The sequence below is a fragment of the Phacochoerus africanus genome, chromosome 15 (assembly GCF_016906955.1).
Source record: "Phacochoerus africanus isolate WHEZ1 chromosome 15, ROS_Pafr_v1, whole genome shotgun sequence".
In the NCBI taxonomy this organism is placed as follows: Eukaryota; Metazoa; Chordata; class Mammalia; order Artiodactyla; family Suidae; genus Phacochoerus; species Phacochoerus africanus.
In genome coordinates this window covers 74,441,197-74,465,967 of record NC_062558.1, presented here as the reverse complement: position 1 = coordinate 74,465,967, position 24,771 = coordinate 74,441,197, and the positions used below count along the sequence as shown (strand labels likewise).

Here is a 24,771-nt window from a genome sequence, read left to right as displayed (position 1 = left end):
GAGGGGAACTGCCCCCTGCCCTTTTCTTTTCTTTCTTTTTTTTTTTTTTTGTCTTTTTGCCATTTCTTGGGCCACTCCCTCGGCATATGGAGGTTCCCAGGCTAGGGGTCAAATCAGAGCTGTAGCTGCCAGCCTGTGCCAGAGCCACAGCAACACGGGGTCTGAGCCACGTCTGCAACCTACACCACAGCTCATGGAAACGCCAGATCCTTAACCCACTGAGTAAGGCCAGGTATCGAACCTGCAACCTCATGGTTCCTAGTCGGATTTGTTAACCACTGAGCCACAACGGGAACTGCCTCCCCCCCCTTTCTTAATGCTGGCCTTGCAGACAGAAATCTGCATTCTTCCCCTTTTCCATGCTGCTCCCTTCTTCTCCCATTGACATCATTTGCTTCCACATTTAACAATCACCTATCAGGCACTGGACTAGATGCCGATGCTGTATGCTGTTGGGGTTCAAAAAAGTCTAAGACGAAGTCTTCCCTCTCAAGGAGACTTGGATAAAGAACCACTTAAACACACATACAAAGACACTATAGCTCTAAGATGGCGGAACACACTGCTTGAGAATTCCCTATGTGCCAGACATGTGCTAAATACTTTACACATATTCAGTCTTCACAACAAACCTAAGAATAGATACTATTATTAAAAACAATGGGAGTTCTCATCATGGCTCCACAAAACTAATCTGACTAGTATCCATGAGGATGTAGGTTTGACCCCTGGCCTCACTCAGTGGGTTAAGGATCTGGCATTGCTGTGAGCTGTGGTGTAGGTCAAAGATGCAGCTCAGATCTGGCATTGCTGTGGCTGTGGTGTAGGCAAGCAGCCACAGCTCCAATTAGACCTCTAGCCTGGGAACCTCCCAATGCTGCAGGTGTGGCCCTAAAAAGACAAAAGAAAAAAAAATGGAGGCTTTTGGGGATTAAATGTTATAATAGACACAAACTGGGGTGTCTGGTGAGCTCGGGACAACTTCTCCAATGGTCATGCCTGCATCAAGTCCCTCTCCTCCTTTGGGAAACCCTAATAGTGATTGCCTAAAGGGTGACCATGTGACCCAAACTTAGACCAATCAGAGTCCTGCCCTGGGACTTTTTGCCTCAGAACTGGAAGGGAGACTTCTTTTGTCTTTGGCCATGGAGCTACAGGGATAAGAGTCAGTTTCATGATGCTAATGGCCAGAATCTATTTTGTAGAGAAGTTGCCTAGAGAGAATTAGGATGTCACACAGAAAGAAGGGAGACCAAACATGGAGTCCCTGTAAGCCTATAATACCAGTGACACTTACAACCAGCTCCATATTGTCCTTCTCACAGTCTGGCACAGCTTTCTAGCCCTTTTTTAAAATTAATCTAGTTTGAGTTGGATTTCCATCATTTGCAAGCTGCAGAGTCCAAAGAATGCTGGTCCCCTGCCTGAGGTCACACAGCCAACAAGGAGCTGGCTGCATGCCCTCTTAGCAGCCACCTCACCTCCCATGTGGCTGGATCATGGACCCCAGAAAGCACAGGCAGCATCATGCTATTTTATTTTCCTACAAATGTTTCCAGGGGGATCACCATGACTATGAAGTTGACACTTCGGCTCATCAACTGTTTAGTTTCCAGAAATGTGTTAGCGCTGCACTCATGAAAGTCATATTATCATCAACTACCACTTATTGAGGGCTTATGTTATGCAAGGTAACCTGTTATGTGCTGAATGCCTTATTTAATCTCCTGGAATCCTTGCATGGTAAGTATTAGTAATGCTGGGGTTTTTTGTTGTTGTTGTTGTTGTTTTGTTTTGGTCTTTTCTATGACTGCACCTGTGGCATATGGAGGTTCCCAGGCTAGGAGTCTAATCGGAGCTGTAGCCACAGGCCTATGCCAGAGCCACAACAACTTGGGATCCGAGCCGTGTCTGCGACCCACACCGTAGCTCACGGCAATGCAGAATCCCTAACCCACTGAGCGATGCCAGGGGACAAACCCACAACCTCATGGTTCCTAGTCGGATTTGTTAACCACTGCACCACCAAGGGAACTCCAGTAATGCTGTTTTAAGAGTGGAGAAAGGGACATCCAAGAAAGTTAGTAGCTTGTCTTGTTAGTAAAAGACAGGAAGGGGGGCAGAGCCAGATTGTGTGATTTCAAAGCCCATGCACTTGGCCAATCCACTAACATTTCTCTCCATGCAGTACTGTGATCACTGTGATTGGTTGCATGTCCAATACAGCCTCCAAGAAGCTTCTATGTTAGACTGAGTGTAAGCTGATCCTATCCCAGTCTGGCCCACCTGCAGTCATCTTTTGGTCTTCAAGAGAATGCAGCCAGACAACCTTATTACAGGCCTCAGGTCAGAGGGCCCTAAGCTTAAGGCCAGGCCCGTACAGGGCTGGAAACCTTGGCTTTCTAAAGTGGCCCTGTCGGGCATATGTGTGTGTGAGTGTGTGCGTTTTCCTTCTCAGTTCTGATGTTCCGGATGAATGTTTATGATGAGCTGTTGAGCTGGATCACCTGCAGACTCAAAGGTGAAGGCCCTGCCCTGTTATGATGTGGCATTTGCTGACCCATTTTGTGGCTTGCCTCCTCTTGCCTGGACCCCAAAGCACCTCGGTATGCTGAGCTGGAGCCTGGCCCCCATGTCCCACCTCTACCCGGCTTAGTAGAGGAGCCCCTGGGGTCCTGCCCCATTTCCCCAGCATTCAGGCGTGGCCCAAGCAAATTCCACCATGTGCCCCACTTGCACCCAGATGGGTCCCTACCCCCCCAGAGCCACAGCCACAGACACCTCTGACAAAGTCCTCTTGACAGAAGAGAAACAGGGCAGAGCCTTACCTCTGATGCTTTTACCCTCCTCTCTTTTCTCCCTCGTTTCTGCCCCTTTAGCTCAGAGGTGCCCATCTGTAGCTCAGAGACCAGTGTGGTGTGTACATAGGTTTTATTCAGCATCACACTTAGGGAGGTGGGGGGTTGTTTCTTTTGGCCGTGCCTTCAACATGCAGTTCTCGGGCCAGGGATGGGACCCGCACCACAGCTGTACCCAGAGCCACAGCAGTGACAATGCTGGATCCTTAACCTGCTGAGCCACGAATGAATCTCCACAGTGTTTTGTTTTGTTGTTTTCTGGGTTTTTTTTTTTTTTTAGCATTTTTAAAAATTGGGAGTTTTACTTAGATACATCCATTTAAATTTATCACATAGAAGTTTTTTTTTTTTAAATAAAAACATCAGCATTTCTGACTTTTCTTGAAAAACTTGCATCTCTGCACTAGACCCTCCAGTAGCAGCTGAGTAGCAGCCACCCACTTTGGATAGGTCACGGCCTCTATGCTTCACCAGTCTCTAAATTTGCCCGTGACTCTCATTTTTCCCTGCCTGTCTGATTCCTGTGAATACCCAAGGCCCACCCTGAGGGCCTCTGATCTCCTCCTAGCAGACTGCCAGCTCACAGGCCAGTCTCCCCATGCTGGGATTGGGCATTTTCCCCAGGTGACGAATCTGAGAGTAGTCCCTTCAACTTTAAGGCAAGTGAGACCCCGGCCATGCCTAATCCAGGCTCTGAATGTGTCCAAACCCAGAACTCACTGTCTGTGGGCCCCAGTTTGCCTGTAGGCACCTGAGCACAGGCAGGCCCAGCAGAGACAAGGCGAGGCCAGGGACCAATGTCAGGTCAGCTCAGGCCCATCTCACAATGAAACCCACTGTCCAGCTGGACCAGGGGCAAGCAGTGGCTTCCCTGAGTCCCCCAGGAACGCACCAGGCCCAGGAGAAATCTTCCATCGGCCCAGTGCTGGTGGCCCCACCCTAGCCCCAGCCCCACCCCCAGCCCAGGCCTTGGGGACACTCACGATGTTCATGAGCGTGAGGACGTAGTTCTGCACATGCTCCCTGCCGTGGAAGCGGACCACCGAGTCATCCACCACCAGCAGCACCTCGATGCTGTAGCTGCCCGGCTTGGCGTGTCGCCGCTTCCGCTCGGCTTCTCCCAGCCGATCCCCCACCAGGCCCAGCAGGTTGGAAAGGTCGCCCAGGCCAAAGGCTGGAACCAGGAAGGGAAGAGACCAACGTCAAAGCCACATAAGGGACGGCGGCCCTGACACTGCCACCGACTCACTTGCCCCATCACGTGTGCCCCTCTCCCTGCAGCATGAGGGTGGGGACCAGACCAGGCAATGCGTGGGCACGAGCCCCTTCCCTGGTGTGAGGCCGTGGCTGAGTCTCAGAGGCAGTGAGGAGCAGAGAGGCGCAACATGGCCCTGGTTCCAGGTCCCACCTGGTCCTGTCTCCCCGGGGTTCCCAGCCCAAGCCCCTCTGCTGCTCCAGGCTCTGCTCCCCTCCTGTGACGAAGGGAGGAATACCCCTTGATCTCCTGCCCCACAAGAGCGCCATAAAAATCAAAGGCGGCAGTGGGTGGGAAGATCTTTTTTTTTTTTTTTTTTTTTGCTATTTCTTTGGGCCGCTTCTGTGGCATATGGAGGTTCCCAGGCTAGGGGTCGAATTGGAGCTGTAGCCACCGGCCTACGCCAGAGCCACAGCAACGCGGGATCTGAGCCGCGACTGCAACCTACACCACAGCTCACGGCAACGCCGGATCGTTAACCCACTGAGCAAGGGCAGGGACCAAACCCGCAACCTCATGGTTCCTAGTCGGATTCGTTAACCACTGCGCCACGACGGGAACTCCGGGAAGATCTTAACAAAGGAAACAAACAGTGGTGTTGCCGTGGCCCAGGCAGAGCCTTTTAGGGGCCCCTGGAGTATGCCTCACGTCCCCACAGCCCTCCCGATCACTGCCAGCAACTCCAAATTTCACCATCACAGATTCGGCCTTTTGGCTGAAAGCAAAATATTTATTTAACCAGCATTTATTAGCTTGTATGATGTAATCTAGGAGTTGTCAAACTTTTCTGTAAAGAACAAGATAATAACTAGTTTAAGGCTTGTGGGTCATCTGGTCTCTGTCTGAGCTCTTCAATTCAAGCGCTGGAGCCTAAAAGCAGCTACAGACAGTACATGAACCAGTGGGTTTGTCTGGGTCCCAATAAAGCTTTATTTACAAAAACAAGAGGTAGCCCATATTTGGTCCCTGGACCTTAGTTTGCTGACCCCTAATCTAATCCAATCCAGTCTAATCCACTCCTTACAACAACTCTATCAGGTTATTGTCCCAAGGTACAGGCAGACAAACTAAGATTCAAAGTAATGAGTCCATGGAGTTCCCATCATGACTCAGCGGAAACAAATCTGACTGGTAACCGTGAGGACACAGGTTCAATTCCTGGCCTCACTCATGGGTTAAGGATATCTGGTGTTGCCATGAGCTGTGGTGTAGGTTGAAGGTGCAGCTCGGATCTGGCTCTGCTGTGGCATAGGCTGGGAGCTGTAGCTTGGATTGGACCCCTAGTCTGGGAACATCCATACACTGCAGGTACGGCCCTAAAAAGCCCAAAAAAAAGAAAGTAGTGTGTCCAGATCTATCTGAATCAAAAAGCCATGCTTTGAAACATGACAGTCTAAACTGCTCAGGTGTTACCTTTCTGAGTAACAGTAATCAGTCATTTACACCATAGCCTGAATAAGGATGGGGGCAAGTTTTTAGGGCAGTGAATGAGGGTGCGGGAGAACACTATAGGGGGAGCTAAGAAAGCAGGATAGTAGGCTGGGATCTCTCAAGAAAGCTTCAAATATCACTCAATGGCTTTTCTGCCCATCCCACCCTGAAGCTCTGATACTGCACTGATTTCTAAGAATTCACTTATCCATAGTTATCCAGAACCACCATCACCACCCACAGAGAGCGGGCTGGGGTTGAGGTTCTAAAGACGCCACCACTACAGTCCCAGCATGTATCCAGAGGTGCGGCTGTAGGAAGGGCCCCACATTTACTAGAAGGGTGGATAGTGGGCAGGTGATGAAGGCAGGGCCCCATCCTTGAACCCCTCCTCCCTTGTGCATTAAGAAACCAGATGGTAACACCAGACTAATGTCAAGGGCTACAGTAGGGCTGACTTGGGCAGGCTTCCATGCCGAGACCCAAACCAGGACTAGGGGAGGCTCCTGGAGGAGGGGACATCTGAGCTGCCTGAAGGGAGATCGGAACACAGCTCCTGGAGCATGGGGTCAGAGCATAGCGAGCTCCCCCTGCAGAATCCATTGTGAGTGAAGGTGAGGCAACACCATCCACAATGTGGGGGGCCCTGGGGATGAATCCACAGGCACCCAAGTTCTGCCTCTAAGGCTCCATGCACGTGGGTACTTTGGGGCGTGAAGTCTGAGCACCAGGCCACACAGAACCACCGGGCTCAAGTGCTACTGTTTCTATCTTCCTTTTGTGCTATAAAGAAAGCAAAGGAAGGAAAGTGGTAGGTATAAGGGCTGGGAAATGTGTGGCCACTGGTCTATTGGAGAAACCAGTAATGGGCAGCCAGGCCTCTGAGCAATGCATAGCCCAGTGAGCAGGGCTCAGGCCGGTGTCCACCTCACCACCCCTGGGGCCGGTGCCTCCTCCATCTCCACAGGTGACACTGCGCCAGAGCTCCTGGTGACTCTGCTGTCAACAGGGGGTTTAGCAGCCCAGTGACAGTGTCCTGGGAGAGGAGTTCCCATTGTGGCTCAGCAGTAGCAGACCCGACTAGTATCCATGAGGATGCGAGGTCAATCCCTGGCCCCACTCAGAGCGTTAACCATCTGGCATTGGCATGAGCTGCAGTGTAGGTTGCAGACGCGGCTCAGATCTGGTGTTGCTGTGGTTGTGGTGTAGTCTAGCAGCTGCAGCTCTGATTTGACCTGGGAACTTTCATATGCCGTGGGTATGGCCCTAAAAAGCAAAAAAAAAAAAAAAAAAAAAATTCCTGGGAGAGACAGGAGAAGACTCCCAGGAAGGGGGAGGGGGGAGGGACTCTCTCCATGGAGTGAGTAGAATGACAACAGCCATTTCTCACAATAGAGCAGTGCTCAGAGGTGTCAGCACTGCAGCAGTGCTCAGAGGTGTCAGCACTGCAAGTGAAACAAGGAGCTTGACCCCTCGCAGCGCTCCCTGCCAGGCCTGTCAAAGGGAGGCTCAGAGAGGTTACCCGACTCATCTCAGGTTGCATAGCAAGTCCATGGCCAAAGGCCAGCATGCAAAGCCAGGTCTGCCCCTCCCCGTTATCAAACCCTAACAGGGCCCACCCAGATTTCTCTCTCAACAAAAACAGTGAGGGGCTCTGGGGAGGGCCTGCTGACATCAGCCATAGACTTTGGAGACGTTCCCCATCCTTCGGGCCAGACAGAGGGGATCCTCCAAGCGGGGAGGGTGGGGGCAGTAGGCCACCAGGAGGCTTTCAATGAGCCCACCCAAGAGGCCCCAAGAGAATATAAGATGGTGCAGCTGCTTCGAAAAACACAGTGTTACCATAGGATCCAGCAATTCCACTCCTAGGTATGCATGGGAAAGAATCAAAAACACATGTTCACACAAAAACTTGTGCGTGGATGTTCACAGCAGCATTATCACAACAGCCAAAGAATGGAAACAACCCCAGTGTTCATCAACAGATGAGTAAACAAAATGTGGTGGAATGGAACAGAATATCACCCTGCCACAGAAAGGAGGGAACTGGAGTTCCCGTCATGTGTAGCAGAAACGAATCTGACTAGGAACCCTGAGGTTGTGGGTTCAATCCCTGGCCTTGCTCAGTGAGTTAAGGATCCAGTGTTGCCGTGAGCTGTGGTGTAGGTTGCAGATGCGGCTCAGACCTGGTATCGCTGTGGCTGTGGCATAGGCCCCTAGCCTGGGAACCTCCATATGCTGTGGGTGTGGCCCTAAAAAAAAAAAAAAAAAAAGACAGAAAGGAGGGAACTACTGATACAGGCTTGGCATGGATGTGTCACATGGGCTAAGTGGAAGTAAGCCAGTCACAAGAGCCCAGAGACATGATTCCACCTACAGGGGATGTCCAGAAGAGACAACGCTCTAGAGAGAGGAGGAATGTTAGTGATTGCAAGGGGCTGAGGAAGGGAAATGGGAGTGACAGCTAAGTAATGGGTACGAGGTCTTTTATGGGAATGACAAAAATGTTCCCAAATTAGATAACTGGGAGTTCCCGTTGTGGCCCAGCGGAAACAAGTCCGACTAGTATCTATGAGGATACGGGTTCAATCCCTGACCTCGCTCAGTGGGTCAGGGATCCAGCATTGCTGTGAGCCGTGGTGTAGGTTGCAGATGCGGCTTGGATCCCGCGTGGCTGTGGCTGTGGCTGTGGCCAGCTGTGGTAGCTCTAATTCGACCCCTAGCCTGGGAAACTCCATATGCCGTGGGTGAGGCCCTAAAAGGCAAAAAAAAAAAAGAATTAGCTAACTGTTGATGGCCACATGAAATTGTAAAAATAGTAAAACAAAAAACTGAATTGTAATTGTACATGCTAAAATGGTAGATTTTCTCTCAATTAAAAAAAAATACCCAAAAAAATCAGTTCCCACTGGGACTCAACAGGACCAGATCGTCTCTGCAGCACCAGGATGCAGGTTCAATCCCCAGCCTGGTGCAGTGGGTTAAAGGAGCCAATGTGGCTGCAGTTGCAGCAGCCTGAAGCCCCCGCCTGGCCAGCTGCCCCGGAGGAATGAGCTGCCCTGGTATCTGGCAGCCCCAGCCCCTAGCTGAGGAGCCAGAATGCTGGCCATGGGCACACATGGCCCATTGATATCCAGGTCCTGGGTAGTGGGAAAGGGGCTACAGAGCAGGACCATGGGTTGAAGAAGGACAGGACAGCACTAGGAGTTTGGGAGCATTCAGGGCGCAGCCTCCAAGGCCAAGGTCCGTGAGGTATAACTTTTCATCTCAACCAAGAACGGTAAAGGGAGTCAGACACACCCAGAAATACTCCACAGACTGGGCTCAGACCCACTTCCAGCCTTAAAGTAACACAGCAAGTGAGTTGCAGGTTTTCACCTTCATCTTCCTGTTGAGGGGGAGTCATAGCAGCGTCCAGGCCTGAGCTCCACCCGAGCTCAGGGCTCTCTGCCTCCCTTGCCCCCCAAAGTCAGGCCAGTAGACTCTGAGGTTGGTCCCAGACTCACAGGCCCAGCGTGCGCCTTCCTCAAGGTCTGTCCCCAAAAGGGGGGATTTATGGTCTTTTGATTCATGATTGGCTTCAGATAAAATGGAGCCCAAGGGAGGCTTGTTGTTCTTTACAGGCATGGTGGAGGGATGGGTGCGGGGCCTCACCCTGCTCCCCAAAGCCTCCCCAGCCGGCAAGGCCCTGCCTGGCCCCTCACCACCCCCCTCACCACAGGCCATCGGAGCTCTCCACCATCATAACACAAGTGCAGCCTCACTTATGCGCAACCAGGGAAGAGCAGCTGGGGCTTTAAAGGCGGCATTTCAGTGTGGGGACAACTGGTTTCCAGGCATTCCTTCACGCTAGGCTCTACCCCGCCAAGGCCCTGGCATGAGGGTGGGATCACTCACAGCCAGATTCCACCCAGGACTGTCTCACGTCCTCCTGGCCAAAGGGGCTTTGGGACAAAGCTCAGTCGGACTATGAAGTTGGCACAGGCTCAGGAGAGCACGTGTCCTCCACCGCTTCCTTTGCTCAACCAGGGGTCCTAAGTACTGCTGGGGTACAGGAATGCCCCCCACAAGGGCTCTCCCCCGAACGTGGCAGTAGTCACCTTAATAAGACCATAATAAGAGCATCTATTCATCAAACACCTACTACGTGCCCAGCCCCATGCTGGATTGCTCGATACACTATAACTAATACACACAGCCTCAAAGGTAACAATCATTACCCCTACTTTACAACTACAAAATAAGGCTCAGAGATGTTAAGTAACTTGCTTAGGGACACACAGTAGACAGAGTTAGAGGTACGATTTTAAAATGGTCTGTTGGACACAGAGCTGACCCTGGCGCCCCGATCCCAGGCAGCTCCCCTACAAGTGCCCTAAGAACCTTCTTCCTGTGGTTCCCAGGGGTTAAAATGATTTTATAGGGGGAAAAGCTAACTGCAGCCATTCCACCATCTGCCTTGATGGAGAAATAGCCTTGCACAGCAATGTTGAGCCCCACAGAGATTCGGGAGTCCTAAGGACCACAGCTCAGGGGGCTCAAGTTGCTCCTCTGGCCCCCAACTCCAGCCTGCAACAATAGGCCCTAAAACCCAGCGGGCTTTCTCTGCTGGAACATGGGCTACACAGCCCAGGCCCATTATACAGATGGGAAGACCGAGGCCAGGAGTTACCTAAAAACACCCTGGAGGTGTGGATGGAGGTAGAGCTGGAGGCCCCGCCCTCAGCCTACCTTCATTGTGAAGGTCCCCGAGGGGCTCTGTCCATGCTGGCTGGATGACGTCCCGGCGGTACACCACATGTGTCCTCCCGCTGGCCTCCATCTCCTGCTGCCCCCATTCCAGGGGCTCAATGAAGTAGTCGGTGCTGTCTGTGCGGATGAGGCCCGCCTGTACCGCAGACACGGCGAGCGGGAGCAAAGAGGGGAGAGAGAAGAGGCGTGAACACACGGCAGTGCGGGTGAGAGTGACCCCGTGAGCACAGGCTCTTCCTGGAGGGGCCCGGAGAGCCCTGGGGTGCCAGCAGGGGAAGGGGTATCCGAAGAGGGAGGTTCATGTAACATTTCATTTAAACAAAGGCTCCCAGTGCTTACAGGGGGCGGGGGCGGTCACTGCCATAATGACTATGCACACACATCACAGCACCACCTCCCACCCCAAAGCCAGACCGCTGTCCCGTAGACTTGCCTTTCCCTACATGCAGACGGGAGGGGAAAATCCTATCAGTAAAGGTTAATTACCCCTAAGCTGGGCACCGGTCCCCCAGCTCAGTACAAAGCGCTATTATGTCAGATTCAAAGCACATGTGTACACACGCCAGGAAGGGCAGCCCTCATTTGCTGACAATAAATGAGCCAGGACAGTGCCCCAGGAGTATATGCTCTGTTTTTAATCAAAGAATTTACCTGCATCAAAATGGTCCCTTAAAAAAAAAAAATCAAATGTTGGCCTTGGGGAAAAAAAAACATATAACCTTGGCCAAACCCAGCCAATGTGTCATTAGGCCCCGATGAAGGCAATAGTCACCAGGACCAATGAAACACACAAGGAGATGTGTGTGAATATCCCCGTCGCTGCTCGGGCCCCCACCCCACCAGGGCCCCACGCTCACGTCAGCTCTATAAGCCATAAGGGACACCCACCACGGGCCTGGAAAATAGTAGGCAATGCTTCATAAATATATACTTGTTGAATTCCTTCACTCATTTGGCAAAGACTGATGGAGTGCCTGCTACCTACCACTGCTGGGCCAGACACTGGGAATATAGCCGTGAACACAAAGCAGGGGATGCAGGAACAACTTTGATAAACCTAGTGGACCTTCCTACTTGAATAGGAGCTACCTCTTTTGAAAGCAGCCACTACTCTGCACAGCTAAATTCCTCCGGTTTTCCCACCCCAGCCTGTTTTGCGATTGCTCCTTAGGGAACCCCTCCAAGGCTTCCTCAGCACACGCCACCCAGCCTCCCAGCGGGGGGCCCCCCTTCTTCCCGTCCCTTCCAGCTATGTCTGTTCATCAAACTGCAAACACCATTTTGGATCAACACTGAGACAGCCAACATCTGCGCCCATCAGGAGGCCAAAAAAAAAAAGTGTCCTGGGGGACATAGAGGCATTACCAGAATAAGTTTGGGGCTTCCCAAGGTAACCATTTTATCATGATATCTAATTGCCTGCGAAAGCTCTAGACTGCCTATGAAATGTCAACGTCAAACTCTATTAGCACAGATTCTTTCATTTAAAGCACGTTCCCTTTTGCACCTGCCATGCTCCCAATGCAGGGAGAGACAGATAAATAAGACCCAGCCTTTGGCTGCAAGCAGCTCAGTCTCTAGAGGGAGAGGCCCATGGAGAAGCAGAGGGTGGCCAAATTGCTGTCCTTGGCAGGTGTACTTGACGGACAGGTTCCCATCAGGCTCTTGGTTGCAAAGGGCAGAAATTCAACTTGAACCCTCTGGGACCCAAGGAGAGTATGTTGGCCTTCTGATAAGACATGGCAGGTGCAGGCACTGGCAGTGAGGGGCCTCATGCCCTGTCTGCCTCAGCTTCATTCTCCAGACAAGGCTATGTTCTTGCAGGCACATCTCTGCCCTGACGCCAGAGACAAAGGAGACTTTCCTCCCACAGGTCCGTGGGGAACAGCCCAAGGGAGACAGCGGTCAGTCCATTCTGAGTCACACGTCACCCTGAGGCTGGCAGTGCCCACTAGACCCCATGGCCAGTGGAAGGGTTATCCCTGCATCAGAAGGAAGGAGAAACAGTTGGGGTGGCAAAAGACACTCACCTGAGCTGGAAAGGGCACACGGGGCAGGGGACCTGGGCACAGGTGTGGAAGCGGGAGGGCAGCGTGGGGCTGGGGAGGCGTTCAGGCTCATAGGCAGAGGCTAAGCCAAACCTGCGTGAGTGATGCCAACTCAAGGCCCCTCCCCAGGTAGGCTTCCAGGTATACAGGGCTCACAGATGGGAGCACCCAGGGCATCTCCCGCAAAGCTACTGCAGCTCGGCTGCCACAGGGGCTCATGAGGAGATTCTCAGCCAAGCCCCACACCCATCCATCCCACCCCACCTTTGGTACCCCCGTCTGATACCCGAAGGTGTTCTTCCCACCCCGGTGCTTCTATGCTGGACCAAGCAAAGCAAGAGACCCTCATGGCGCAAATCAGACAACCCGTGCTTCATCCAGACTGAACTCATGCCACCCGGGCTCACTGAGGGCTGTGGCCACACTGTCTCTGCCCATCACACCTCTGGAAGCAGCCCGTCAGAGGAGACTTCTCCAGGCCAGCCAGTGGGAAGCTGGGGAGGGTGCTCCATTCAACTACACCCACACACTAGGTCACTTCACCACGGCCTCCCCATTCTGGAACAAGGAGGATTCCTCAAAATCTGGCATTCTCTGCCTCATCGCCCACTGAGGCACTGTAGCTGCCAGACCTCAGAGCCTCAGATGAGGGATGCAGATTCCAGAAGGATGCACACAGCACAGACTGGGCAGCACTGCCTTCCAGCTTGCCCCTCCCTTTCAAGATTGTTATGCTGCCCCCGTCTGAGGCTTCAATTCTCTGATAACATCCCCAGCTAGGGGCCCTCTGATATTTGATTGAATGCCTCTAGTGACAGAGAGCTCCCTATTCTGTGTAGGGCCACTGCTAATGCTTTACTGAGCTGAAACACACTTCCCTACACACTGCCCTCTAGGAAGAGTCTTACTATCACTGATATTAATAACAGTATCTGCAGAGTTCCCATCATGGCACAGCGGAAACGAATCCAACTAGTATCCATGAGGATGCGGGTTCGATCCCTGGCCTCACTCAACGGGTTAAGGATCTGGTGTTGTTGCAAGCTATGGTGTAGGTCACAGATGTGGCTCAGATCCGGGATTGCTGTGACTCTGGCATAGGCTGGCAGCTGTAACTTCAATCAGACCCCTAGCCTAGGAATCTCCATATTCTATGGGCGCAGCCCTAAAAAGCAAAATAATCATAACAGTATCTGCCACTTACATTTACTTATCTTACTTTATCTTTACAACCCTATGAGGTAGACACTGATGTTAGACCCATCTTAGAGAGGCGCAAACAGAGGTTCAGAATGGTTAAGTAACCTGTCCAAAGTCACCCAGCAAGTAAGCCACAGCACTAGAATAAGATTCCAGTTCTGTGTTCGGGTTAAACCACCAGGCTATATCACCTCAGGCCCTCCGTGGGCCCTGCTCCTGGCCTAGGGGCCCATGTGGAGCAAGGAAACGCTCTCACAGTCCCTGCTGCAAATCCTTGGGCCTCTGGTCTGGTCTGACTTTGAAGAGCAAGCAGAATGTTCACTTCCCACCTCTGGGCAAGACGCTTCCATGGAAGCCAGGCCACCAGCCATCTCTGCTGTGAGGATGGGGAGAAACTTCAGCACGAGACCCTAAGAGGAGCAGACCCCTCCCACTGCCCAGGTGACCCCACCCCCAGCCTGAAAGAATTCCTACACCATCCTTGTCACACCCTCAGCTTTCCTGGGCCAGACTGGAAGCCTAAGGCATCTCCCCAGGGAAGAGTTAAAAGAACCCCTACTTCCCCATCCCAGTTAACTGTTTAGGGCAAAGAGCCGAGCCCCATCCATAGCAACCTGAGAAACAAATGTCAAATGTCTTTGGACGGATCTCACCATCCCCCCATCCCTGGCCCCGGGATCAGGGCAGAACCCGCCCCCCTGCCAAGTGATCATCTTCATCCACTTTGGGCATCATGCCAGGGCCTTGACAGGCAGTTGTGGTCCAGGTCTGGGCTCCCTCGTGGCCTCTGAGGCCCTCCTCAGAGGTGGGAAGGCAGGCCCAGGCACCAGATCAGGATGCAGCCCTCGGTTTCCCTGTCTGCACCAGGAGAGGTCTGGCCCATGCTCCCATCCAGCGCTGCCCTGGCCAGGAAACGAGGCACCGCTCAGGGCAGACAGACTGGCTCTCCGCCTCCTCGCCAAATTACACTCGTCTCTCAATTTACGAGATGTTTATGTTTCTAAAAAGTGGTGGCTAATTTTAAAGCACTAAAAATCAAATTTCTGTAAGAAATCAAGAAAGTGGGAGAAACGAAGTTCTGCTAGAATGGAAAATATATGTCAGCCATATCTGTTTTCGCCCAAACTTAATCTTCTGGAAACAGTAAATAAGTAGAAAATATACACTAGAAAGATTGGTCATGCGATAAAAACAACAAACAATCCTGATTATATCCAGTTGAGCCGTATACTATACAGGGTCTCACGCAAGCCTGGCCCCCTTGGCCCTGCTCTAGACTCTTTAATTCCGCTGCTTCTAAAGACCCTTTCCTGGAAGGTGTGTGGCTGATGGGGGTGGGGGGCTGTTTGAATTTTCCAATATGGCTGTGACATTGTTTTGGTTGCAAAAGTGACATCTTCTGCTGCATCTTCCTCCAGAGGCCTCCAGGCCATGCTAACTGTTTTCCAGTCCAGCTTCCCCTCAGGAGAAACTTCCAAGTCCAGAGTGTAATTCCAGGGCACCTGAAGGAGACCAGGTGATGACCGGCTAGGTGGGTACTGGCGTAGAAGTCACCTGTATCCTGCCATGGGTCAGAGCTGAGGAGTTCAGTTGGTCACTAGCAGCTGTCTATCATCAAGATGAAGTTCCACATATTTAGCAGGTAATTGAAGCCATATTATTTTGAAATTAGTATGTATGTGTGCATGTGTACGTATAAACACATTTATTCTAAAACTGCAGGTACTTGCATGTAAACTGGGAGGCAGCGAGGGCCTAATGAGCCAACAAACAGATCTGCAGGCTTGGCATGGGAAGAGACCCCCAAGGACTGGAACATGTCCTTGGATGGCACAGAAGTCCAGACTTGGGCAAGGGCAGTGGTCCATCTGTGCTGAGTCAGGTACAGAGACAATACACAAGGACCCAGCCGGGGTCCAGGCAGGGCAGGTGGCTTAGCTCTGAGAGGACAGCTGCAGGCCCTCTGGGAAAGGGGCATTCTGAGCCCCCTTGCTGAGCCCTCAGATTGGCCGACCTTTGTCAAATGCCCAGAAGGAGCACCCATCTCAAGAGGAAGGCTCCAGTGGAGCCAGCTGAGGTGTAGACCAGGTCTCTCCTTCCTTCTTCATCCAAGGCGGGCCAAGGTGGGACCACCCCAGACAGAAAAGTAGAGCAGACCATCCATCCATCCCACCACCTCCCAAGGAGAGTGCATTCTGGGGCCGGAACTTGTTCTAGAAATTCCATTATGAGGGTTTTTACTGCCTTTTTTGCTGTCTCAGGTTCTAGGCTTCCAGCAAATTCAGCTTGAAACTGTTCCACTGGAGGAAACAAAAGAAAACCCAGCAAGTGGAGGCTGGGCCAATGGCATAGGCCTGGGAGTGGCATGAGCATCAGAAACAGCTTCCACCAGGTGCACCCCGACCCCACCACCTGCTTCCGTCCCCAGCCACTCCCAGCCACGCCCCCTCCCAAGACCGAATCCCTGCTACAAGTACCTCAGAAAACCTCGACTGCAGGCATCTCTCTCTCTCCTATCACCATCTGCTCACCTGACTCGAGCACACTAGCTCCAGCTGCTACTAAACATCATCCAGTCCTCCAACATGTGACCCCACCATTCTATCATGGTCAATCTCTCCTCCAAGGCCTCACCTCCCTTCTCACCACCTTGGACTTCTTTATCCAGATGCACAATAATCCTTTAACTCTCTCCTGCCTTTTCCTCCATCCCACTGTCCCTGAGAAGCTTCTGCACTGGTTCAACCCCAGCAGCCTCCCACTCCATGTCTGCCACCGATGGAGAAAACACACACGGTGCCCACTGGTCTCACGTGAGGTCCATGGTCACAGCTCTCACGACACTGGCGGGGGATTCTGCAGCACTGCCCTGTTACATCTGTGACCCGGTTTTCCCAGGGGCTTAGATGTCTAACACGGCCCCCACCCCTACCCTCTCCTGTTTTCAAGGAGAAAACAGACACCAACAGGCAGGCTCTCCCCGCCACCATATGAACTCCCACAGCTGTACCCTGTGCTCAAGACCACCTTCCTCTCCCCTCCTCCAGACTTAACTCCTGCAACGAGCATCCCTCTTTCCACTGGCACCAGCACCACCCCGGTCCTGGACCATTCTCATAGTGCATCTGAGGATCCCCCATCTGTGAAAGGCCCTCCAGGCCCTGGCCAGCTAATCCCTCCACAATGGAAAGAGCTGTCCACACTCACTGCCTGCACCTCCATGGCTTGTGTCTCTCCTCTATCCACCCCACAGGGGCTTCTAGAACCACTTCTTGGAAACTGCTCTCATCACGGTCACCCGCGATCTCATGTGGCCAGAGCCAGGAGGCACTTCTTTGTCCTGATCTCATTCAGCTCCTCCAGCCACACACATGCTCCCTGGGGACTGCCCCTGATCTCATGGCTTTAAAAACCATGTATTGCAGATAACTCTCCTCATCTCAGCCAATGACACGATTTTTTCCCAGTTGCTTAAGCCAAAAATCGAGTAGAGCAGTGGGCCGACAGATTAGGTTTTTCCAAGCTCTCCCATCTCCCCAAGTCAGTTCAACTGAAAGATGCACCCAGCATAACCTCCAGCCCCTCCAAGGGATCATCCCGAGCCACTGTCTCTGATTCACAAATGTGAGGGGGGCCAGCCCCACTCCACACACTCCCTATACCTCGGGACCATCTTTTCCTCCCTCAATATGTCCTTATGTCTTTATGAACCATCTCGTATATGCCCAGCTTGATGGTGGGGCTGGGGATGTAAAAAAGATGTGAGGAGTTCCCTTCGCAGTGCAGTGGCTAACGAATCTGACTAGGAACCATGAGGTTGCGGGTTCGATCCCTGGCCTTGCTCAATGGGTTAACGATCCGGCATTGCCCTGAGCTGTGGTGTAGGTTGCAGACGCGGCTCGGATCCCACATTGCTGTGGCTCTGGTGTAGGCTGGTGGCTACAGCTCCGATTAGACCCCTGGCCTGGGAACCTCCATATGCTTCAGGAGCAGCCCTAGAAAAGGCAAAAAGATGAGAAAAAAAAAATATATATATATGACCAGCCTCTGCTCTCCTGATGGGTGACTTGTATCCGGTATATATAAAGAACTCTTACTGCTCAACCACAAAAAAAGACAACCCAACTTAAAAACAGGGAAAGGATCTGAGTAAACATTTCTCCAAGGAAGATATACAAATGGCCAATACACACATGAAAGGATGCCCAACATCATTAGTCATTAGGTAAATGCAAATCAAAACCACAATGTGATACCCCTCGCACCCACGAGGATGGCTAGAGTCAAAAAGTCAGATACTAACAAGTGTTGACAAGGATGTGGAGAAACTAGAACCCTCATGCACGGCTGGTGGGAATGTAAAACGATCCAGCCACTTTGGAAAACCATCCGGCAGTTCCACAAAATATGAAACAGTTTCCCTGTGACCCGGCAATTCCATTTGCTGGTATATACTCAAGAGAAAGGAAAACAAATGTCAACACAAAAACCTTTACACAAATGTTCACTGCAGTCCGACTCCCAGTACCCACGTGGAGACAACCCAAACACCCATCAGCAGATGAACAGATAAACAAAACATGTAGTATCCGTATAATGGGATGTTATTAAGCCATTAAAAAAAGAATGAAACTCTGAAAAAAACTGACAACATAGATGTATCTTGAAAACATTATGCTAAGTAAAGACAGTCACAAAAGCCCACATGTTACACGATTCTAGTCATATGAAAGTCTAGAATAGGGGAATCTCTAGAGACAGAAAATAGATTAGTGGTTGCCAGGGGCTGGGGTCATGGATGGGGGAATGGACACAATAGCTAAAGGACACAGAGCTGCTGCTTTGTTTGTTTGTTTTTACTTTTTTGACTGTATATGGCAGTTCCCGGGTCAGGAGCAACACAGGTGGAGCAACACAGGATCCTTAGCCTACTGTGCCAGGCCAGGGAGAGAACCCCCGCTACTGCAGAGACAACGCCAGATCCTTAACCTGCTGTGCCACAGCAAGAACTCCTTTTTGAGATAGTGAAAATGTTATAAAATTGAACATGGCGATAATCACACAACTCTGCAGATAATAAAAATCCATTGAACTGGATACTCTTTTTTTTTGTTTTTTGTTTTTTAGGGCCACACCTGCAACATATGGAAGTTCCCAGGCTAGGGGTCAAATTAGAGCTGCAGCTGCCGGCCTATAGCACAGCCACAGCAATGCCAGATCCTTAACCCCTAAGCGAGCCCAGGGATCGAACCTGTATCCTCATGGATACTAGTTGGGTTCTTAACCCCATGAGCCACAACAGGAACTCCTAATAGTACACTTTAAATGGGTGACTTGCACGGTATATGAATTATCTCTCAATAAAGCTCTTAAAAAGATGACACACATACAGGGAGGTAAGAAACAGGCACAGAGGTGACACATGCACGGAAACAAGAGACACACAGGCACCCAGATAACACACAAAGGGCTGACCCACACACAGAGCCTCACGCACACAGGCAGAAACACACATGCCCGAGGCGCACAGGCTGCCGGCTACCACAGAAGCGTGAGTCAGCACGGCCAGGATGAAAGCCTGTGGACGCCGAGATTCCACTTAATTCAAACCTGATGTGGAAGCCACAAGCCACAGGAGCTCTGCTGGAGGCGGGGCTGCCAGGGCCTGGGCCCAAGCCAAGGCGAGTCTGAAAGCTGATTCATGCCCAGCTGCATCTTTGGGGACAGGCGGGAGGAAGGAGCCTCGGAAGATGGAGCTGAGAACGGCCAGGCTTGTCCTCAAAGGGTAACACACACACACACACATCCCCCCCCACACAGGGAGCATCACAACTCCCAGAACAGCCTGAGGCTCGGGGGGGGGAAAAAAAGACCAGGGAGTAGAGAGCCTCTGCCAGCTGGAGGCAGTTATCTGATGACCCACTCCCTCACTCGGCCTACTTCCCAGGGTCGTGACCTCTGCAGGCCCCACACCCTGGGAGGTGCTGGGTGAAAGGTTACTGAGATCTTGCTGGGCCCAGTTCATCTGCAGCAAGGGCTCCCCTCAGGAGAGAAGCAACGCGGCGGGGGTGCTGGGTAAATGCACAGACCCTAGAGGCAGAATCCCTGAGTCCTGCCACTCTCAAACCATGTCATCTTGGGCGAGTTACCTAACATGCCTGTGCTTCTGCATTTTAAGAGTACTGACCTGATGGGTTGCGCTGAGAAACATACACAGAGTTCCTAGAGTCTGAGCTGTTAGCATGGACCATCTGTGTTCGTCTTTGCTGCCATGATTACCACAACCATCATTCAAAGTGTCCTGGGGGTCCCAGTGGCTCATGAAAGGAATCCACAGGTTCAGGGCCGGAAGCAACATGCTGAAACCATGGGATGGTTCGTCCCTAACTCGTGGCTCCACTGCAGCCTGGTTTGGATGTGCTCAGATCCCCTATCGTTACACAGGAAGAAATCTCTGAGAAAAAAAATACCAGTGGTTGAGCATCCTTAAAGGGAACCTACCAAGAAGAAGAGTCTGGTTCTCAGTAATTGTAATGGTGAGAAGGAAGACGGACAGATAAAAGGTTGGTGGAAATGCACCACCTGGGTGCAAAAGTATAGGCAATTTCCTTCTCTTTAGTGTTTTTTAACTTTTATCTTTTTTTTTAGGCCCGCACCTGTGGCATATGGAAGTTCTCAGGCTAGGGGATCAAATTGGAGCTGCAGCCACTGGCCTACACCACAGCAATGCCAGATCCAAGCCGTGTCTGCAACCTACACCACAGCTCACAGCAATGCGGAATCCTGGACCCACTGAGCAAGGCCAGGGATCGAACCCGTAGCCTTAGAGATACTAGTTGGATTCATTTCCGCTGTGCCACAATGGGGACGCCCTAACTTTTGTGATTCCCCTATCTGAAAGGGAAAGTGGATTCTGCAGCCAATGTCTGCCTGCTACAATGAGCAAGTAAAAACTATGTAACAATTATTTAAAAACAAAGTTTAGGAGTTCCCACTGTGGTGCAGCTGGTTAAGGACCCAGCATTGCCCTAGCTGTGGCATAGGTCACAGATGCAGTTTGGATTCAATCTCTGGCCCAGGAACTTCCATATGCCAACGGTGCAGCCAATACATACACACATACATACCTAGTTTAAGAAAAGAAAACAAACCCCACAGAACTCTCCAGTTGTCCAACCTCCCTGCAAAGTGATGCAGAGGCTACACCTGGGAGTGAAACACCAGCCAAGCCCTAGGCCCTCCCAGCGGGGGGACGCTCTCCAAGCCTTCATTTCCACGTCTGAAACCAAAGGGTTACTGGAGGAATGAATGACGCCCCAAAGGGGAAATGCCCCCTCCTGAGGCCCAGGCCATAACAGGCAGGTGGCCTTTTCCTTTCCTTCCTTCTACTTGGCTCTCCTGGTCCCCTCACTTTCCCATCAAACACAAAGTGGACCTCTCCAGGAGGCTAGTCATGGGTCTTACCCCAGATGCCCATTAGAATCACATGGGGAATTTGTACAAAGACTGCCCCCCCCCACACACACACCCTAAGCTAATGAATAACATCGGGGGTGGAGGCACTTGGAGAGGAGGGCAGGGTGAGCATCAGCAGGGTCTTGAAGTTGCCCAGGTGATTCTAATGTGCAGCCAGGGCTGGGAAATCCCTGGTCTCAACTCTGGAATCTTCCAGATGGTGGCAGGGTACTAAATAAGATGTTTAAGTGATCACCTATGCTTCCCATAGAGAGAGGGAGCCGCATGGGGTGTGCCCCAGGGTTAGTTCATCCAAATGCAGGAAATGGGCAAGAAATTCACAGAGGGGGTGGGAGGACAAGGAGTGCCCACCCTGACTGAGGGGGGACGGGGAAAGGGAGTCCAGACAGCCAGGTAACTGCACATTTCTCACACCGTGAGCATCCCTCGGGGGCTCAGCATGACCAAGGATCACCTGGACCAAGTGCGGTTTGTGCCTTAGGTGCTGTCTTAGAACCTAACCAACACCGCCCCTCCCCACCTCAAGGTGCCAGTGCGTGAACAGTAATTCCCCAAAATTCCCCTGAGCTGGGTGGGTCCAGGAGGAGGGGAGGGAGGCTGTGATCTACTGGGCAGCCAGTCAGTGATGTCCCAGCCCCTCCCAGTGGGGAGCCCACAATGCCAAGTGAGGACAATTAGTAACGGTACCTCTGTGATGATGTGACAGTGATGAAGGTGGTGACTGATTCTGTCCTCTGGCCCAGTGGAGAACAGAGTTGCTTAGATCTTCTTGCAATTCTTCTTCCAGCTTGGCAGATGTTCTTAAAGGAAGGTCGCTTGCTTTCAGTGACACCCCTTCCCCCTCCCCCAGGGGCAGGGGTCCTGGCCCAGGGGCGGGGCAGGCAGGGCAGGGCCTCACATTGCAGGTGCTCAGAGACTCCCTCACTGCTGCAAACCCCCACCCCAGAGCCCAGCCAGAGTCAAGGGCAGACCTTGCCAGGCTGACAGCCATCACCATTTTCCATTCCCCCTGCCCAGGAGCTACGTGGCTCTAAGGCTTCCCCCTCTATCACCACCACAGCCCACCAAGCTTGGGCCAGGAGTTCAGCCTGGCCCCCTGCTTGGCCCACAGTCCTGGCAGCAGTGGAAGCTTCAAGACAAGGAGACAGGAAGCAGCCCTCAAAAGCCAGGAGGCAGTGTGGCTGCCAGGCCTTGAGCTGGGGAGCAGATCCCATCAAGGGCCTGCAGGTCAGAAGCAAGGGGGGAGGGGTTAGCTCCAGGCAAAAGGGGCAGCCAGTCTTACCTACAGCTGAGGGCTGGCCCCCAGCAGGTCACTTGTCCCAGCCAGGCCTCCTGTCTGATCCACCTTTACATCAGCCTGCCCCAGAGGGCCCCACAGAAGGCAGTTCAGGGAGTTCCTGTTGTGGCTTCAGTGGGTTAAGAACCCAGCTAGTATCCATGAGGACATGGGTCGATCCCCGGCCTCACTCAGTGGGTTAAGGATCTGGCGTTGAGGCAAACCGCGGCATAGGTTGCATGTGCAGCTCAAATCTGGCATTGCTGTGGCTGTGGCTGTGGCATAGGCCGGCAGCTGGAGTCCAATTTGACTCCTAGCCTGGGAACTTCCATATCTTGCAGGTGTGGCCCTAAAAAGCAAAAAAAAAAAAAAAAGAAGAAGAAGAAGAAGACGGCAGGTCAGCACAGGAGAATGGAAAGACGAGTGGACCTAGATGCCTAAACTCCTGTGCCAGCCCATGTCTAACCCCAGGGGCTCCTGACAACACTGACCCCTCCAGGCATCACGGCCTTCCTCTGCCTAATGGGGACAAATGGACAAGACCATGTTATCTGGAAAGCACCATCAAATGAGGCACATTACTGTCCTTGATCCTGTCTGAGGCCCAGCTCCATTAGCATGTTTTCAGGATTTATTAGAACTGACGTTTCACCGACACTTGTCTTGCTAACCCCTGTCCGTTACTAGTGGCTCAAATGCCCACATCCCAGCCACTCACCAGGCTCCCCACTCACTCTACATGTCCACATCCATCCCTGCGATTGACCTGTCCTAAACCTCAGTCTGTATACTACTCAGCAGTTCATTCATTCATCAGATAATTACTGAGCAGACCCTGGTCTGGGTGCAGGGGATGCAGCCAGAAATCCCTCCTCATCTGGAGCCAACCTCCCCCCGAGGAGTAAGACAGGTGATCCGTACAGAAGACTATGGCATACCAGATGGAGAAAAATGAAGCAAGGCGAGAACTAGAGGTCAAAGTTTTAGCTAAGGAGTCAGGGAAGGTGTCAACAAGAAGGTGACACTGGTGCACAAGCCTGAGAGAGATGAGGGGCAGGCCTGTACAGCGTCTGGGGTGGAGGACAGGCAGAAGGGATGGGGGGGGCTGTGGAGGGAGGACAGGGGAGTCACGGTGGCCCCCGAGGAGGAAGATGACTGCCCAGGGTCTGCTTGGCTTCCCCGGAGGATGATCACAGGAAGCCTTGGCTCGAGCAAGGCTGCTCTGGCCGCTGTTGGTGAAGAGAGGCAGGAAGGAGGGAAGCAGAGAGGTAAGGAGGGAGGCCACTACCACCACCCCCTGACCACCTGCCACCTGTTATTCTTGTCAAGCCCTGTGTGTCTCCCTTTCAGGATTATTAGCAACAAAAATCCCTCCACCACAGCTACATGGGGACTGTTCTGTACCTGGAGCCACACCTGTCCATGGGGGTCTCCGTGCCTTTCTGTCTCTGCAGGATGCCCTCTGGCCTAGCTCGAATGTCACCCTATTGTCACCCCTTCTCCACATGCCCAGTGGCTCCCTGTGGCACTCTATCCCCACCCGATCTGTCTCTCTTCCAGACATGAGCTGCAGGTGGACGAGGACTGATCCACAACATAGGACAGATTCCAGAACAAAACCACCCTCAGCAAACATCCTTGGGGCCAAGTCTCCAAAATGCACTCCCTCGGGCCCGCCACCCTCAACGAGAGCCCTTGCCCACAAGATACGGCAGTGGCTCAGGGGACAGCCTCAGGCCTGTGAATTACGAGGTGACAAAATAGCAAGCATCCGGTGCACCCAGGCCAGCAGCCTGCGGAGCGCAAGACCTCTTTGGGCGGCAGGAGCTAATTCAGAGCGGGGCTCCTGCCAGCTTCAAGGGGAGGAAAGGAACCTCTGCTGGGGGGTGGGAGTGGCCTGGTGGGGGGACAGGTGTTTTCCGGACAGATCAAAGGGATAAATGATTGGCGGGCTTAGCAGCAAAAAACCGACAAAGGGCTTCAAGTAACCTCTTGGGAACTGGCTTTATATTCAGACCAGCGATGTCCTGGCAAAGGCTCCCATCTTCAGGCATTTCTCTCAGAGGACCTGTTCTGTTGCCACCCCCCTCTGCCCCTCTGCCCCTTAGCCGACTCAGGGAACGCAGAAGAAGAGGAGGCTGCAGGGTTTTAATGTCCCATGACAAACAGGGTGTGCATAACAGCAGCCCCGCGGCCCTCCCAAATTTTGAAAATGGATAAAACAGTGGCGATGGTGACTTAGAGCTGAGCCACACCAGAAGGTTCCATTTGGGCCTCCAATCCCACTAACTGGGAGGTTGGCATTTGTTTGGTTCTTCACTGGCTTCCCAGTCTCAGCACAACAACATGCAGAAGTCGAGCCGCCTACCCTCACAGTGGGAGCCTTGGAAACACCTCCACGTGGGCCCCAAGCCCAAGGCCGCCCAGGACGCCACTCCCAGGGCAGCCGTTGGACCAATCAATCCCTTCAGCATT

General features: G+C 52.3%; 1 protein-coding gene across 2 annotated transcripts in view; it reads right to left on the bottom strand.

Moving 5' to 3' along the window:
* Positions 1 to 24,771, bottom strand: part of ADAMTS14 (ADAM metallopeptidase with thrombospondin type 1 motif 14) — a 113,708-nt gene that overhangs the window by 74,179 nt on the left and 14,758 nt on the right. For both annotated transcript variants that reach the window (XR_007132218.1, XM_047760819.1), the window contains exons 3-4: positions 10,276 to 10,432; positions 3,842 to 4,032 (exon numbers count right to left, since the gene is read on the bottom strand). Coding sequence is in view for 1 of the 2 variants with exons in the window: in XM_047760819.1 (XP_047616775.1) it covers positions 3,842 to 4,032; positions 10,276 to 10,432 (348 nt within the window). In the remaining variant the exon portion in view is untranslated. The remainder of the gene's footprint in view (positions 1 to 3,841; positions 4,033 to 10,275; positions 10,433 to 24,771) is intronic.